This window comes from Calypte anna, chromosome 6 (assembly GCF_003957555.1).
Source record: "Calypte anna isolate BGI_N300 chromosome 6, bCalAnn1_v1.p, whole genome shotgun sequence".
NCBI classification, from domain to species: Eukaryota; Metazoa; Chordata; class Aves; order Apodiformes; family Trochilidae; genus Calypte; species Calypte anna.
In genome coordinates, this window is record NC_044252.1 from 2,131,923 (window position 1) to 2,150,566 (window position 18,644).

General features: G+C 37.9%; 1 protein-coding gene across 1 annotated transcript in view; it reads left to right on the top strand.

The window, feature by feature from the left end:
* The first annotated feature begins 243 nt into the window (after positions 1-243).
* Positions 244-18,644, top strand: part of LOC103537723 (histone acetyltransferase KAT6B) — a 40,229-nt gene continuing 21,828 nt past the window's right edge. The window contains exons 1-10 of the mRNA XM_030453416.1: positions 244-346; positions 5,373-5,488; positions 5,625-5,706; positions 6,652-6,784; positions 9,804-10,186; positions 11,623-11,744; positions 12,283-12,398; positions 13,455-13,596; positions 15,271-15,432; positions 17,632-17,725. Of these exons, the coding sequence (XP_030309276.1) occupies positions 5,631-5,706; positions 6,652-6,784; positions 9,804-10,186; positions 11,623-11,744; positions 12,283-12,398; positions 13,455-13,596; positions 15,271-15,432; positions 17,632-17,725 (1,228 nt within the window). The 5' untranslated portion in view covers positions 244-346; positions 5,373-5,488; positions 5,625-5,630. The remainder of the gene's footprint in view (positions 347-5,372; positions 5,489-5,624; positions 5,707-6,651; positions 6,785-9,803; positions 10,187-11,622; positions 11,745-12,282; positions 12,399-13,454; positions 13,597-15,270; positions 15,433-17,631; positions 17,726-18,644) is intronic.

Sequence of the window (18,644 nt, forward strand, 5' to 3'; positions counted from 1 at the left end):
AAGGTTTGTTATGATATCTGGTGAGGTAATAAACTCTCTTATTCCAGAATTAGTAAAATGGACTTAGATCTTGATAATTAATATACAACAAAAATAGCAGGTACAACAAAATAGCAGGTAAAGGTGATCTTTCTAAGCTTAAAGATATAAGAAAATAAAAAAACTGTTTGTATTATGATAAAACTTCTTCCTTTTCTTCCTTCTTTAAGCTAACTATCTACTTATTTTTACATCTAGCCACGAGCTGATCCCATCCCAATATGTAGCTTTTGTTTGGGAACGAAAGAGTCGAATCGTGAAAAAAAACCAGAAGAGCTGTTGTCTTGTGCAGACTGTGGCAGCAGTGGTAAGTTGGCTGAATTTACAAATACTAGAAATGTTTAAATCTGTTTTTAAGATACCAACGCTTGTTTTTGTTTGTTGTTGTCATCTGGATAACCAGCAAGGAGAGGTGTAAATGCATCATTAAGCCAAAAGTAGAAATCTGTTGAGTAAACTAATAGGGAAACCACACATATAAAATATGGGAATTCAGTTTTATGTTGTGACATCAAATGATGATCAAGAATTTTGCTTGCATGGATTTGCAACCTTTAAGAAGTTGAGGAATAATTAAAAAAAAGAGATTGTATTAGAAGTCTTTGATACTGTTGCATACCTTGTATATCCAGTTATTTTAAAAATTCTTATTAAAATATTCTGCTGAAATGGGGATTTGAATAGCAAATATTTAGACAATAAAGCTTAATAATATAATAATAATAAATATAAAAACTAGCTTTATGCTGGAAGAGGAGTTATCCTGCCAGCATAATTTGTTGAGTGGGCAGCTTCTGTTTAGCCATGTCAGTGAATAAATATTTGCCCCCACAAGCTTAAAGCTGCACTGGGAAGTACATTTGATAAAGCTTTGCAACGCAGAGCATCCCATCCCAGTTCAAAGATAAAATGACACTGCTACATCCAACTGCTTGGTGCTACCTCCTTGTCCTGTCACCTGGTTGCATATAAACTGGGTTGAGAAACAAATGTAGCTAAAACCCAAGGTTGATCAGTTCCCCAGTCCCAGTTCACATTCTGAATTCTGTGCCAGAAAAGGGAATTGCTCAGGAAGGAAAGAGTAGAGAAGTAGTAGGCTAGTAGTAGTAGTAGGCTAGTAGTAGTAGTGTGTAAGCCATTACTTACTGTGTTTGAGAAGGCTGGAAGTGTTTCAGTGTCCTGAAATTCAGAATTCATGTGTGTCATTCTGGTGTGCTGCAGATCATCTGTCTTGCTTACTGTGATAGCTTCGTCAGTACTTGAATAAAAATAAAAACAAAGCAGTGGATCAAAGAAGTGTTTTCAGTCAATCAGGGTATGCTTTTGATTGTGTGCTTCTGAATCTGTCACCCTGGACTGATTCTTTGTCTTTTAGCCAGTGTATTTTTTAGTACATTTAAGCAATGATCAAACAGTGAAGTAAGGAAGTGGTTTTTTCACCCCAGCATGCAAAACCAAACCTCATAGATTTGAAAATGTCATCCTTGAGTGTTTACAGGGTTTCTGTATTTTCAAATCTGCATTCTAATATTTGGAGGTTTAACAGGATTTGTGCTTGCTTAGACTGGTGCAGAGCTTACATTTATCACAGAAGCTTAGACATCAGCTACTCTTCTGTTGTGTAATCCCCTGGTAGGTCTAAGATGCTTTGGTACTGGAAGTCTTGACTTTCATGGATCAGCTTCCATTTGAATTAACACTGATACATTCTCTCTGCCTCATTAAAACTAAATTATCTTTAATTAGTTCCTCAGATGTATTAGATATAAAGAATGAAATGTTGAGCCTGCCAATCAGGTTGCTGGATGGTTAAACTTTAGCTACTGATGCCTAACTAAAATAAAACCCCATCTCAGTGCAATTTAAAAATAACAAACTTCACTCAAATGGAGGTTTATTTTAATTGGGTTTGTAATTTCTCACATTGCTGTGTATAATCTGGTCTTGCTGTCTAACAAACATAAAAGAAATTGCATGTTGCACACAGCCAGCAAAATCTTTACTTGATCAGAGATTAAATTGCAGTGCCCACTACTGGTATGTCTGTTTTCCTTTATGTGTCAGTTCCTTGTGTCTCTTCAGGTAATGCTGCCCCATTCCGAAGGCAGGAACTCTCTGAATATCTCCATGTTTCCTGGCTATTACTCTGTTGCTGTATTGAGGGTATTTGGGCAGTGGAAATTAAATGTAGGGCTATGTCACTTTTTTAAGATGAGCGATGTGGGAAGACAAATCCTATTACAAAAGCAGACATTGCTCCTCTGTTTGTTTTTTTTTTTTCCCCCCATCTTTTGATTTTGATAACTGGAATCAAACTTGACCATTATTTTCCCAATTGAGAGGTGCAGGAGCAATTAAAGAGCTGCTGCTGGCAGATTTTAAAAGGGGGCTGAAGTTTTAGAAAGGGGATGGAAAAAAAGTTGAGTTACTGGGGAGCTATAATAAATCTTATTTTAAAAAGGGGGGGCAGAGATAGCTAGAAGTAGAGTACCTGTGGGTACTGTGCTTTCAGTCAAATAGTGTGTTTGGCTGAGGAAGCAAGAGGGTAACTGATCAAAGATGAAATAGGAGATAGAAATACGTGGCACATTTTAAGCTTTTATAAATGGGATGGATAAGAATAACTTTGAAAGCATTTAATTTTTAATAGCTTTGTTTTAAAGTAAGCTTGTATGTGCTCCTGTTGGAAATTGCCAGCTCTCAAAGGTCTGTGTTTCCAGTAATCTTTCAAATTTGTGAGCTACATTAAAGTAATGATGCTGCTGAAGTGTAAAAGAAAGTCAAATGATTGAACCCGGAGAAATTACTATATGAAGCTCTTCAAATTAGAGATTGATCAAGTGTTGAAAACCTCTTGGCAAGCACATCAGCTGCTGGATATGGAGACAACATGTTCTTGCCTTCAGTTGAGATCACTTAAGGCTGAAATGCTGTGACTTCTGAAGCCAGAAACATGCTTTCCCTCTTCAGTTCTTTAAATTTTAAAGAAACGAGCTGTAAAATCACTGGAGGTCACAGTGACTCCGTGTAGCTGATTACATAAATTTGTTAGGCTGTGTAAGTAGATAAACAGTCCCTTTCAAAAATGAAACCTGTGGTGATTATCTCTTCATGTCTGATAGGCATTACCCTCTACTTGTTATTGTTACAGTTGCACTATGCCAAATTTGTGTCCTGAAAGCAGTCTGTATGTATTATCAGCTAGTCAAGAAGAATACAGTCTGGGATTTGGAAATCTGACAGTTTTTGTGCTGTTTCTGCTGGTTCATACCTAGGAAAGACAGTAAAAGAACATGGCAGATGCATAGTGATGATTTCCATTCGCACTCTTCCTGCCTCTGGGTGTTTGTGGCTCTCAGGGACTTGGAGGTGCAGGCAAAATCTTCAGATTTAATAGCAATGGGTTCTTTTTCTTGAATTTTTGTTGGACAGTAGAGTTGAGCCCGTAAGGATATTAACAAATGTATTAAGCTGTGTAATTGCCTGAATGAGAAATGTGACATTGGTAGATAAAAGAGAAATAGAGTAACCCTGTTAAACCTAATCTGTGCATAGATACCAGCCAGTGAGAATGGATGTTTCTGATGTTTATACTTCAGTTATTTACTTAAGCCAAAGTTAAAATCAACAGTTTAAACCAGGACTTATTTGCTTCTTAAAGTAACTCACTTCTGTGCAGGGTAGATAACAGGAATTAAATGTACTTATATGGAGGTAATAGGTTTATGATCACACTTTAATGTGTTAATGTAGTTAAGTCATGGTTGATGAAATAAGTCTGTGATATTGATTATTAATATCAGCCACTCTAGGGAGCTTTTTTGTTATTTCTTAGTGGATTTTTTTTTTTGAGAAAGTACTTGTTAAGCTTCATTGAAGGGAATAGTGTAGCATTGAACTCAACCGTGCAGTTACAGAGTATATTTGTCACTTTCAAGAGTAATGGTCACTTAAAGTACACACTCAGTTTTAACCACAAAAATTTGCTAATGTATCTTAAACTGCATGCAAAGAAGCAAATGGCACTGCTTTTTTTCAATATCATTGTTGTTGAAACCACTCTTTGAATTTATTATTGATTGTTCATTACCAAGAGATCATTCCTGCATTTTAAGAGCACACTTTATTTACACAGTTTGAATTGTCTTTAAAAGTTTGACAAAAAAGTGGATTAAGCCTTGGGTACACACAATGAAAGGTAATAAAATCTGAAATCTGCACTTCAAGTGGCTTTTGATTCCTCCACATGTCCCTGCCATTCATGCCTCAGTCCATTAGAAGATGGAAGTAGCAGATATCATAGATTATCCTGTGTTCTTTTTTTGTGGTGGTTTAGCTCAGTCTTGGAAACAGTGAAGGGAGGAAGTCAGAATCACCGTGACCATTAGCTGGAAGAAAGCACATATCCAGATTCTGACAGGGAGAGGAATCAGAGGTTCTTATCTGACAGCTTGTGGGTTGATGTTCTTGATTATCTCTGAACAGAACACTGCAGAAATGTTTCCTTGGGAAGACTTGTTCCTTCCTATTTAGCACTGCTTTTGTCCCTTCTGGATTAAGAATACATTCTGACATTGCTGAAGACATGAAATATCACTGCCAGTTTTGCCTAAGGTGTTGGATGTGCTCACTTGTCCAATATCTTATATTAATTGGAAGAGCCATGTAGGCCTTGTAGGCTACCTTGAAAAGGAATGGTCCCACCAGAGAATAAAATACAGTCTGGGGGGAAGTTCAGCTACTCTTCCCACTCCTGTTTTAAATCTCCCCTTGCAGAAGGCTTTTCTTGTGCCAATTGTCTGCTTAATTTTTTTTCCCTTTCTGCTCTGAAATTGTTATCTGTATAGAATTAAGTTATAAATTGGAATGAGAAATGCATATATTTTGACTAATAATTTTCTCTGGTGGATACTTAGTCTGCTTTGAAAAATAGCTAATACAGCTTTAGAGACAGATTTCCTGTGTTTATGTTGCACTGCTATGAGAGGGGAGTGGGGTCAAGTTTGTAAAAATACTTCTTTCAGAACCAGTGGCAGTTTAATATCCTATGGAAATAACCTAATGAGAATAAACATTCAGTTTCAGGGGCTTGTGTAGACCATTTGCAGGTGTCTGTTTCAGCAGAAGTCAACTTTCTGCTCTTCATAAATGAATTGTGTGGCACTTACTCTGCATCTTGGAATGAAGCAGATGAATTAAATAATGTCTTGCAAAGCTCTGAAAACAGCTGGTGCTTGCTGAGTTCTGGTGGTGCTGGCTACATCCTGTTGAACTTCAGAGGCAATATTAGCAATCTTAAATCTCAAACTTTGAATATTTTGGGCTTTTTTTAGGACATCCATCATGCTTGAAATTCTGTCCTGAGTTAACTACAAACGTGAAGGCCTTAAGATGGCAGTGCATTGAATGCAAGACGTGCAGTGCATGTAGGATCCAAGGCAAAAATGCAGTAAGTTAGACTGTTACCCCACTTTGTTTTCTGTAGTTTTATACTTAGCACATGTGCAAATACAAATGTACTGTTGTGCAGTTTCAAGCAATGCTGTATTAAGTCTTTTTTCCCCTCTTTTTCTGCCTCCTTCCAGGACAACATGCTTTTTTGTGACTCCTGTGACAGAGGGTTCCACATGGAGTGCTGTGACCCACCGCTTTCCCGAATGCCAAAAGGTGAGGAGAAAAATTCTTTCAATGAAAATCCTTCCAGTCCCTTCTCATATTAAGCAACCAAAAGCTCTTAAACAAGTTAATTATTTTTACGCAGTAAACAGTAGGATTTCAGTAATGTCAGCCAATACTTGAGATTTTCTTCCTCAGGTAAACAGTTAAGAAAAATTAAAGTAAAGGTCTGTGCACAGCTGATCAGATGAATTTGCTGTGGATTGAGTTGTTGGCCAGTTTATTAAAGTTTTGTGAAGGCTGTGACAGTTTTGGGGGTGTATGCATTGGCAAATAAATCCTTAAAGCAGGTGAAAGAGCCTGCTACTTTGTGCCTTTCATAAGAGGACTTCAAAAACCAAACAAAACACTTCTGTCTCCAGGGTCTCTTCTATGTAGATTTCTGATACATAGCACCTCTCACTTGTGCCCTCTCATCTTTCTGGCTTTCTTTGTTTAATTTCAAAGTTACACTAAAGTCTTTCTCCAGCTTTTTTTTTCCCCTCCCAAATCCCCAACCTTATATTTAGGAAGTAATCTCATGATCTAGATAACATGTGATCTGGTAATCTATTTTTTTAGTGCACTGTAGCCTAAAATGCTTTATAATGCACATGTAATTTTTTTCTGTCATGAAAAGACAGAAAAAAGATCCTAGGTAGTGTAAGGAGGGACAAGCTAGAACACAAATTCTTCTGAGAACTCATTTGCTCACAGTCTTTCCTGTGATCCCTGTTGCCTGTCGGTTTTGGGTTTTTTTGTTTGTTTTTTCCTTTCCATGAGCACTTTTCATTCAAAGTGTGGGTAGAAGTGCATCACTTTTTTCCTCCTTCTTCACCTTCCCCATGTTCTGTACAAAACACAGTTACTTTACCTGGAGTAGCTGGCATGTATTTTGTTGGATAACAATAAAGTTAAAATCAACTGTATATTTAATTGTTTTTTTCCTTTATGTAGGGATGTGGATTTGCCAGGTCTGTAGACCAAAGAAGAAAGGGAGAAAGCTACTTCATGAGAAAGCTGCCCAAATCAGACGACGTTATGCAAAACCTATTGGAAGACCGAAAAATAAACTAAAGCAACGAATGTTGTAGGTGTCCCTTGGGTATTTTTTTTTGTCATGTTTCTGAATTAGATGAGAGTTTGATGTGGGCTCAACTACAGTTTTAAACTATATTTTTAAAGTTGGAAAAAGTAGGTGTGGGGTACTCCAAAGGCCAATAACTTCTGAATTATAGTGGTTGCTTATTGTATTATGTCAGAGTGTGATGAAATAACCTAAATTGATTTTTTAGGTCCCAGAATTTTTTAAGGAAACTTACCTATAGCAAGTGCAAGTAAAAGCCTGTGTGATAACATTTGCCACAGCTGGTTTTTAAGTGCAACTTAAAATAATGGATGTATGTAGTGAATGTGTACTAAGTGGATATTACTTCTGTCTGGGTTCAGGAGACTGTTCTGTTAAAAGACCTATTCAAAACTTGTATAAAAATAACCTTTATTAGTTAACATCAGGTCACAAAAGCCCTTCCAAAAAGCCAACTATGCAAGTACTAAAGAAGTTCTGGTGTCAGTGGTACTCTGGTAAAAATTATTACTTGATTTCTGCTGTTAAGCTGCCACTGGTTACTACAGAAAGAGGCTACAATTCCTCTTGCTTCTCAGGAATGTGTTGATCTAAGATAAGAGTGCTGTAATTCTTTTGACATCTATCTTTCCAGGGAACACTGCAGCTGGACATCTTAAGGCTGGGTTGGAGGATTATTTAAGTAGCATTCAAATGCAGAGTTGACATTACACTGAGTGTTAAACAGGAACAGATTCTGTGTTAACTCCAGTAGCATGTTGCCCTCCATCACAAGTTCCTCTCCACATGTGCCTTTCTTCTGTTTAAATATCTGTTTGGCCATGCCAGCTCAGTAACTGAAAAACTTTCTGGCTGTATCTTCTACTCATTCTGTCTTGTGGCTGTTAACCAACCACTTTTCTCTGTAATCTGAAAATACATGTAGTTTGGTATTCTTCAGAGTTGGGAGGGTAGCTGCTGTAAAACTTTGGATTTCTGGAGCCTGTGGAGGCAACATGTAAAATAGAAGGAAAACAAAATATACTCACAGTTCTAGAGTAAAGCACAGGTCAAGTTTTGACCTGTTTGGTGCTGTGCAGCTTGTTATATTCTATTCCCCCTCTCTCTCTGCCAGGATCTTGTGTCTTGTCTTCTGTGTCCTGAAGCTCAGTGTAGGTTGCTCTAGGAAAGTAGGACAAGGCAAGGATGAAGATTGGTGCTACCTGGAAGTAAAGGATGTAGTTGCAGTGGCTCCTGAGAGCATGCTGTTTGTTAAAGGAAGAGTGAGAAAATACTGTTAGACTTCACCATTTTTTTCCTGCCTAAACAACTTAGCTGAAGGTCATTGAAATAGCCATATATAGGTGTATAATTAATCTTTTCATGTATAAGTAATCTTGTTTTGGAACATAACAGAGAAACTATCCTTCTTTTGGAGATTGGGGAAAAAAGACTCTTCCTCATGGAATCCTATTTAAAGGTGGTAGTGAAGATGACAGTGTCATACATAAAATGAGTGGTCACATGAAACAGAGGAAGGTCAGCACTTAGTTCTTTTTGTGCAGTGCAAAGAAAACCTGTCCAGTCATGCTGGAATAATTTTTTTGCCTGTTGACCATCTGTAGGAAGCTCTTCACAGGCAAATGGCTGTGTAGGGTTAACTAAAACCAGGTGTGTGTTAGCCTCTGGCACTGGTGGTGATTACTACATCTGGTGGTGAGAATAGGTCTTGTGATGGACATAAACTTGGGGCACCAAAGGATTAAAATGACTCAGAAGTTTTTGGTTTTGCTACCTCTTGGGAGGTAACCAAATTTACAGATGTGTGTGTGGAAGAGAGGCTGGTTCTTAAACTGGTAGGCCCTTGGAGTTCAGTAAACCAGATGGCAGCCCCAGGCTGTTCAGACTCTAATTAGAAGTAACCTGTTGGAATTAATTACTTCAGCATCTCCATTAAGAAGGCAAAAATCTGTGGAAGAAAACTTTCCGTTACAAAGTAAATAAGCAAACTTCAAAGAGCAGGATGGAAAAGGGAATGGAAGTAGTTGGTGCAACTATATAGCTTTGTTTGGATTGGCAATTTGATCATGTTTCCTGTTACCTCGTTTCCTGCAAATATTTTTAAACATTCTGTTTCTATATACTTGCAGTATATTACTCCTCAGCATATCCTTTAATATTGTTCCTCTTTTTTGCTCAGTAATGTCCAGCTAAACCTGTACTACTGCTGTCACAACATTGGCTTGCAGCTTGCCCTTTTTTCCCCTATCATTTAAATAAGCTATGTTCCTCCTACTTAAAACCTTCCATGTGAGGCCTCCTTGGCTTACAGCTTTGCTACAAAGGCCCCAGTTGATCCTACAGTTAAAATTTCTAAAGAAAACAGAGATTGCTTCTTTGCTTTTGTTGTGAAGTTATTCATAAACTACTCACTTTGCTTTTAGGTGCATGGAGGTAATTTTTACAGCCAGTGTTGACATACATTATCCAACAAGTGTGTGGGGAAAAAATAGTTTCTTGAAAACTGAGCCTTGTTTTAGAGGACTAACAGGCTTTATCTACAGTTTAAGGAAGTGTAGTCTGAAGTTGTGTGTTTTAATCTGCAGTAATTCGTTAACACTGAACCACGTGCATCTCCTTTGTGTGTACAGTAAATTTGGGAACAGTTTCTCTACACAGACTCAGTGCATTGATGTTTTTCTCCAAAGATGTATGCTTTTGCTGTGCTTAAAAGTAGTTGGGGATGCTGTATACTTGGGAGGTCTTGCTATTCCAGCTGCTTCTGTTTATATATACTGGGGATTATCTTTTAAAGAAAAAAGGGGAAGGAGGGAACAAAAAGGAAAAAAAAAAAGACAATGGAGAAAGACCAAGTTGGTTGTTATGTCATAGTGTGAAGTATATTTCAAAAGTGTATATGTTTTTCAGTTTCTTTAAAGATTTCTAAGTACAGTGGCCTAAGTAACATGTATAAACTGTAGTTGAATTTGGCAGTCGTTATAAACTTTTAATTCTGATTTTTATTTTCCAAATTTTTGCATAGGTCTGTAACCAGTGATGAAGGATCCGTGAATGCATTCACAGGAAGGGGGTCACCTGGTAGGGGTCAAAAGACTAAAGTCTGTACCACACCTTCATCTGGTCATGCTGCATCTGTGAAGGATTCAAGCAGCAGATTGCCTGTTACAGACCCCACTCGGCCTGGTGCCACCACCAAAATCACCACCACCTCCACCTACATATCTGCCTCTACACTTAAAGTTAACAAGAAAACCAAAGGGCTCATTGATGGCCTTACTAAGTTCTTTACACCATCACCTGATGGTCGCAGATCACGAGGTGAAATAATAGACTTTTCAAAGCACTATCGTCCAAGGAAAAAGGTCTCTCAGAAACAGTCATGCACTTCTCTTGTGTTGGCTACAGGTACCACACAAAAGCTAAAACCTCCACCTTCTTCACTTCTACCCTTAACCCCCATCTCTGGTCAGAGCCCTGGTTCGCAAAAATCCAGCACTTCCACTTCTTCTAACTCTCCCCAAAGCTCTTCCAGTCGGTCAAGCGTCCCTTCCTTCAGTAGCCTTCCTAACAACAGTCAGCTCAAGGGACTCTTTGATGGGCTCTCTCATATCTATGCCACTCAGGGACAGTCTCGAAAAAAGGGACACCCAAGCTATGCACCCCCAGAGTTATCTTCCCCATCCAAATCCAGTAGCCATTTCTATGGAAAGAAAGAGGTTAGGACTAGGTTTATTTCTTACTCCTGTACCTCTGGGTGGGGTGTGTCCAGAGGACGTGCTTTTAAAGCAATTGCTCATCTCAAGAGAACGACTTTCCTTAAAAAGCACAGGATTCTAGGCAGATTAAAGTATAAAGTGACCCCTCAGGTGGGGACCCCCTCACCAGGGAAGGGGAGCTTGGCAGACGGAAGGATTAAACCTGAGCAGGATGATGGTAAGCAAAGGTCAAAGCGCCAACCAAACACCTGTGTCCCGTCCAAAACCAAAATTCTTATATTGTCACATAGGTCTTAGCTATTTCTCTTGTTCTTACTTCACTTTCATATAAAAACAACAAAACTTTGACCTTTAATGCTGACTAAATCTCCAAATTTTTTTTTTTTCTGACTAATACTACACCACCTTTTTATTATTTTTTTTGCATCTGTAGTGACAGTAGGAGCCCCAAGTGCCTTCATGATGTTGCTTATCGCTGTGTAGTACCGCATGAGTAGCCACTTTTCATGCTACTTCCTTGTTCTCCCCCTGCCCTTTCTCTGGCAGTTGTGCTGTCATCATGAGTGTGTGCTGTCAGTGCTTATAATGGTGGGCATTTCAGTTCATTTCCCTCTGCTCCATTGCTTTATCATACACGATTCCATCCCTCTACAGTCTCCACAACACTTGATCTGTACTGCTGTGAACTGCCTTTTTGATAATGACTTTGATTTAAGACAAAGATATTTATAATGTTTGAATGAAGCCTTAGCTTAGCATTGGTCACCAATTTTTAGGGCAACTTTTTTCTCTTTTATTTATTTTCTCGTAGAGTATACTGGAATTTTAGGTCTAGTGATAGAATATACTCCCATCTCCATGAGGTTCAAAACTAACCTAGTACAACTGGACTGTGAAGGCTTATTCAGACAGACAAGCAAGTACTAAAATAGCTCCTGCAACAGCAAACTGCAAAACAAGAAGGGGGAAAGGTTTCATTTCTGTTAATTGATACTCCCAAATTTAGTTAAAATGGAGAGTTGTAACAGCCATAGTTACTACAATCTTGTTTAGGAATATCACATTGGTATGGCACATGTAACCTTCATGTCTGTGAATAAACTTTTTGCTGGTTTTAAATAACAGATACTGAAATCAAACTAAGCATCAAACAAGAAAATACAGATGTATTTCTGGTGGGAAGCAAGGACACAGTGACACAGGAGGATTTGGAAGTATTTAAGCAGGCTCGAGAACTTTCCCTGGAGGTAAGAATCATGTTGCATAAAATGTACTTATTTCTGGAAATAAAAACTCAGTTAATTTTTATATGTCTGTTCATTTTTTAATACATTCCTTTTGGCCTAATGTGTAATGCTTGCTGTGAAGTTAATTTGTGAGACACTGTATATGCAGTTATGCTCTCTTAGACTGGAGACAAGGCATCCCACTGGAATGGGTCAGATGATAAGTGACACTTGGGATAGATTTTGAAAGATACATTTGAGTATTTTGGACACAGGGCTACCACTGATTAAGCACAGATGTTAAGCAGAGCTGACATCCTGGTCAGGATGGAGAAGAGGTTGGTCAGTAAGAATGTGCCTGATGATTTTCCTCTGTGGGAAGCCACTGTGAAAAGTCTGTCCCAGCAAATACTGTTTGGTACAAAGTCCAAGTTGGAAGAACTTAAGCAACTGTCTTGAATGCTTGAGGTTTCTCACACCTTCAGTGGCTGAAGTTAGTGATACAAAGCTAACTTTCCTTTTTCTGTAACTAATACTTTGCTTCTATTGCACCTGACAGAAAATTGGGTGTAAAAACACTGGTGAAACAAGTGGACGATACCCTTCAGTTATTGAGTTTGGAAAATATGAGATCCAGACCTGGTACTCTTCACCTTACCCACAGGAATATGCAAGGTAGTGACCTGTCAATATTGCCTTATTCATTGGAATATATATTACTGCCATAAATGTAGTTTATTTTCTTACTCTTGTAATTGTTTATAGTTTACAACTTTTAAAAGTAAATATGCTTTTGTAAGAAAAAGAATCCTTTTTTTTTTTTTTTTTTAACCAGTTCTAATCAAAAGTGCACTAAAAAGACTGATTATCCTTGTCCTGCATAAACATAATCTTGCAGTGTGTATTGGTGTGGTTTTGTTGGTTTTGTTCATTTGTTGTTTTCTTTAAGCCATTGCAACCAGGTCTGTCCAGCTTTCAGACATTTAGAGCAATTAACTTGTTTGTGGTCCAGAATTTGTTAGCCTTTTTTTCTAAGGACCAGGGAGAAGTCTGAATATGCTAGGTAAATAAAGTCAAAGTGAGCAAGTTGTGGCAACTGGTTATTTTTGGACCTTTCCTGGCATAATGATGGATAATTCTTGGCATGAGACAACAGTGGGATGGCATCTGTAGGAAGCAGTGTGGTTCTTCAGCTCTGAGTGCAGTGGGATTATATAGGGAACAACCAGTTCAAGATAAGTCATGTCCCAGCCTTCTCAATGGGTAAAATAAGGAAAAATAAAGGGAAGGAGATTCCTTGCATTCTGCCATGTTCCTCCTTTCTCTTCATCAGAAGAAGAAACAGGAGGTATCCCTCCAGCCTGCCTACTTGGATAAAGACCACAGCAAAAGCTTTGGAGGTGTGGGAATGGGAAAGTAACTGGGATCTGCTGGAGGGTGGGTCACAAACCAGCTGACCACAGTCCAACTCTGTTGAATTAGGTCCTTCAGGACTGATTGAATCTGTGTTTTTCTTTGTTTCTTATTTCCTTTTTTAATGGCTGATGTGGATGCTTTATCATTCACTCTTATGTGATGTTTCTTTTATTTATTTAACTTGAGCAGTAATTAGTCATCACACTTTGTTTATATGGGGAGGGCCTTTTACTTTGTGGTAATTCTTCTGTTAAAAGAATGTTCTTTAAAGAATTAAACCCTTTTTTGTGTAAAATCTTTCTTATTTTCATACAGATTACCAAAGCTTTACCTGTGTGAATTCTGTCTTAAATACATGAAAAGTAAAAACATTTTGTTAAGGCACTCAAAGAAATGTGGCTGGTTTCATCCTCCAGCCAATGAAATCTACAGAAGAAATGATCTTTCAGTATTTGAGGTAGGTATATTAAAAAAAAAAATCTAGATTTCTGAAACTAACCAGTTTTGAATGCATTGCAGACCAGTTGTAGAACTAGTGAAAACTTGAACATACTTGAATACTTCTTGGAGATTCTTCTTATGCTGCAGAAACCAGTCCATCTTCCCTGTCCTGTTCAACCCTTCTATGTTCTTCGACAATTCCTGCTTTCTTTACTTCATGCATTCCCCAGCCTCTGAGGACACTTATATAGCATGCATCTTAATGGGACTGCAGTGGAAGCTCTTTGAGGGGATTACCAGGACTTCCTTTGAGCCTGTTCATCAGCAGAAGTATTTAATGTGTATGTTGTTAGCTTCTTCCAAACACTGTCTGCATCAAGATTGCTTCCTTCCTGACTTCAGCAGTTTTTGTATACATCTGCCAGCAAAAGCCCCAAGTTGTAAACAGACTTAACTCCTCCTTTCAAGAAACAAAATTGTCTTAGTCAGTCCAAAATAACCTGCATTTTCTGTGCTGGCAGGTGTTAAGAGCTGTGTAGCATACACTAGGCAAATCTGCCTTTCTAGTTTATTTTCATTTGCCAACATGTGAATGAAATCTTCACAGAAAAAAAAAGATAAATACAGCTCTGAGAAAGGGGGTGGGGTGAGCAGGGAATCGACACAAAAAGGAAAACAAGGTGAATGTGAAAGCAATGTCCCAGCTCTGTCTCCACAATTTTATTCCCTTTCTCTATGTTTAGGTGCTTCAATAAGCACTTATGCTAAGACTTCTGAAATAAAGTGGTGGTTTTATTTCAAAGTGTCATGTCAGTTGCTACTCTCTTAACTGTAGAAACTTACTCATCAGTTGATGTCCTTCCATTCCAGATACTTTCTGGAACTGTGTGGTTTTTTTACATGGCATACACATCATTTGGCTGTGAGGGAAATACAGCTGGTTACTTCAGAAAAGTACATCAGTACAAGCAAAATTTTCCCTCAAGAAGATGGTTTAAGAAATGCTCTTGCCTTTGACTGAGCCCTCTCTTTGGGGGAGTAACTAATTGATCTAGGAAATCTGCATCTGTGTTGGCCTTTCTGTAGCTGTTTGAGTCACAGCTTGACTCTTTACACTCTTAACATGCCCAGACTAATTGTAGCATTTAGCCTGGAAATTTACTTCTGTTGTTCAATAGCAAGTCTAGCATAGAAACTTGACTTGCCTGATTTATCCAAAACATTGCAGTGATTGATATGTAATTGCAACTCATTCATTTGCCTTGCACCTTAAGGATTCAACATAATACACTTCATTGTTTTGGCTTTTTATTGTTTTACACCACAAACAAGACTTTAATGTAGTTTTAACTAGTGTTTTGTTTGTCTGCCAGTCATTCATTTTAATTCCAGGAGTGAAGGGGAAGAGGTAAGTCTCACTTGAACAATTAAAAGGTGAGGCTACTTTGGTGAATAAATCTGCATACTTAAAAAGCAAAGTAATTAGCATTAACTGGGGTGTTCTTATTTAACAGGAAGCTGAGGCATTAGTCTTCTGACCCTTAATGTTTTTGGGTAGTTGGTTGGTTGGGGTTTTTTTCTGTAACATGTCTTTTTCATGTTTCCTTCTAGGATATGATTGATACAAGAAGTTGTTTTGTCCTGATATGTTGGTGGCACTGGAAATAACTGCATCTGTCTTGTTTTCCAGGTTGATGGAAACGTGAGCAAAATTTATTGTCAGAATCTTTGCTTATTAGCTAAGCTCTTTCTGGACCACAAAACTTTGTATTATGATGTTGAACCATTCCTCTTCTATGTCCTTACAAAAAATGATGAGAAAGGCTGCCATTTAGTTGGATATTTCTCTAAGGTAAAAAAAAAAAATGTTGTTTTTATTATTGGGGTTCTTTTTTTTCGGCTTTTATAATTTCCTGCTCTCCTTAATACTTCTGCCAAGAGCAAAGAAAGAAAAGCTCAGAAGCTTGAAAGATTCTCTCTAATACTCAAATGGGATATGCATTGGCTCATACTTTCTTGTCCAAAAGACTGATGCCAGTTGAGAAATTGGGTGTCCATCCAGCCACATATATTGGGTTTTGGGGTTTTTTTTGTTGATTTGATTGCTGGGTGTTTTAGGTTTTGGTTTTGGGTACAGCTTCTGAAAGTGGTAGGCATTTGAAATGCTGATGTGTGTTCTTGTTTTTCCTGCTGGTGGTTCAGGCTGCCTCTGTAGGAGACACAAATCTCTTATGCACAGTCTGACCTAATGCAAAGTACTTCTTGCACCCAGTGTGAGCAGTGCCAGCTTTTAGGGTGGATGCTTTCTTTAGAGTAGATATCTTCAGTGGCTGTGGTTTGGCTTTGAATTTAGAGCAGCAGGTGACTGCTTTAGCCAAAAATAATACTTAAGTGGACTGTCTTGACAAAGGTGACCAAAAGTAATGGTGCAGTGTAATGAGGTTTGTCTGCAACAGGAAAAGCTTCCATCAGTCAATTTTTCTGTAAGAAATGTGATGAATTGAAAAAAGTTACTCAAATTCTTGAACATGTTATCATCACTTCCTTCAGTAAATAGTTTTCTTCCTTTAAGAAGTGATTTGAATGAAGACACTGTTTTAAAGAAGTCTAAAAATCATCTGAGTACCTGTGTATTATAGTTTGGGGGTCTGCTGACCAGTTCCTTCTGAGATGTGGGCCTTGCTGGGATTAAATTGGCAGAGATCTCTAGGCATGGATTTGCACTCATTGATGTTGTTCTTCTGGCATATAAATCTGGCAGCTCTGAAATAGGAAAGTATTTTTAAATAGATTTATTTAAGGTACTGCAGGTGTTAAGAGGAGTCTTTCTTGATGTTTGTTCCTTCTTTCAATAAACTTGCATTTTCTTCCCCCACTTCACCTCTGTTGTTTTGGGACAGTCTGTTTGTCATGGTGATCATAAATGTTTTAGCTACCAAAAATTAGAGGAAACAGACAATCTCAAATTTAATTTTTTTGTTGGTAAGTGTGTGTGTGTGAACTTTGTCTTAGCAGCAGTCTTGAGAATTTCCTTCACCATACTGTAGAAACTAAAATATCTTGCAAAATATGGTATGGGTATGTGCTCTCACAGCTGAAGAAATGCTTGGAGAATAGTGGCATGTGATGCTATTGGTGTCATCACTGGTCTGGTTTCATGTTATGTGTGGAGGCTGAAGTGATAGGTGGTGTCTTAAGCTATCCATGTGTTTGCCACAACTTCTTGTCAGTTATGCTGACCTGGGTATTTTTGGTTGATTTATTTGGTCAGCCTCAAAACTACCTACTTGCTGACTTTGTTGTTTGGTTTTTCTTTGCTTGTTTGTTCTTATTTTCCCTGCACAATCTTTTAAAGGTAACAAGGCTTCAAGGCTCTTCTTTTTTATCAGTAAATCTGAAGGAACCTATAACCTTAAATTGTTAGAGCAATCTAGTTTAGATTCTTCCTCCCACTGTCTTAAACACTCTGTAGTATTCTCCTCCATTGCCTTTATTATGTCTGAATTCTCTGGGTTCTGAGCATTCTCTTAACATGGATTCTGGTGAGAAGCATTCAGCTTGGAAAAAGTTGGTATGCTTCAACTTAAGACTTTTTAGTTCTGTGGGTATGGGGTGCCTCCCCTCAACCCTGACCCCATTTTCAGTCTGAGAGAAAAGACAAAATAAAGATGGAAACCAGCAAGCCCTGAGTATAGCAGTTACACAACTTCACCATGTGCATGGATATTATTTTCCATTTTTATATCCTTGACTAAATGGTCAGTGAAGCAGAAAAGGATTTCCCTCTTCCTCCTGTCCTCCTCCTCTACAGCACTTAAAACTTCATTAGACAACATATTTAATTTTTAAGATGCTGAGTAGTTGATGAAGAGTATGTTTGCTTCTTCCTTCTTAAAATTAATATTTAATGTGGAGTTATTTGACTTTGGTACTGACTCATGCATCTACTCCCCTTCCTTACTGGGATATTTTACAAGGACAGTGGCAGGTGCAGGCAATTGCCCACTTCAGCAGTGCTTTGACATACTTGATCTGTTTCTCCTTCCCACAGGAAAAGCTTTGCCAGCAGAAGTACAATGTCTCCTGCATAATGATTATGCCCCAATACCAAAGGCAAGGATTTGGAAGGTTTCTCATTGATTTCAGTAAGTGAAGTGTTTTATTTACACTTATGATCCGGGGGAGCTGATGACTGTTAAAAGAAATAGTAACACATGAAACTTTATTTAACTTGCTTTGTTGTTTTTATCAATAGATAATGGGATTTTTGTTAATATTTACATGGGATAGAAAAGCTCCCTGAAGTGAAAAACTTACTGCTGCTCTGTTATTGTACTTGAGGAAATTGAGAATGAATCTCTCAGCAGTAATATTAGCTCACAAAGCTATTACCCTGAATGAATTGTCTAAATTACTTTCCATTTTACCTTGCTTATTAGTATAAGAAGAGGCAATTATTTGTGATTAAAGCTAAGAAGGTGTTAGTCCAAGGCATTCACTACATCCTAATATTTGTAACACATCTTCTTGCAGCTAAAAGAGCTGTTTTAGCTGAAGAACTGCTACACAGAAGGAATGTATTTTGGCTTTTGTCTAAAATTTCCTCACTTCCATAGTGAAAACTGTTACCAAAAAAAAGTGTAGGTGCCTTGTGGCTGTATATGTACTTGCTGCTTTATTTTGTTGAGTTGCCTGACCTGTTAGAAAGCTTCAGGCACACTCATTTCAATGTAGGGTTTTTTATTTTTTTCCAGTCTTTAGGTTGCACTGCAACTCTAAACAAAATAATGTAAAACTTCTTGGTTAAGCGTCCTCTGTACTACTGAATCCAACTTTTCACTGTTATTTAGAGGGAAATTGGTAAGGAATAAGTGTGTATTGTATGTGGTTAGCTTTCATTATTACTTATGGTTTTCTGTAGCACTGCAGAATGACATGACAATAAGAGATGGTTAGGATAATGGGATTCCTGCCCTGAAGGTGTACATGGGAACATTAAAATGCAAATAAAAATACATTGCAGGGTAACAGCAGGACAAAGACAATAATTTGTAACTGTAGAGT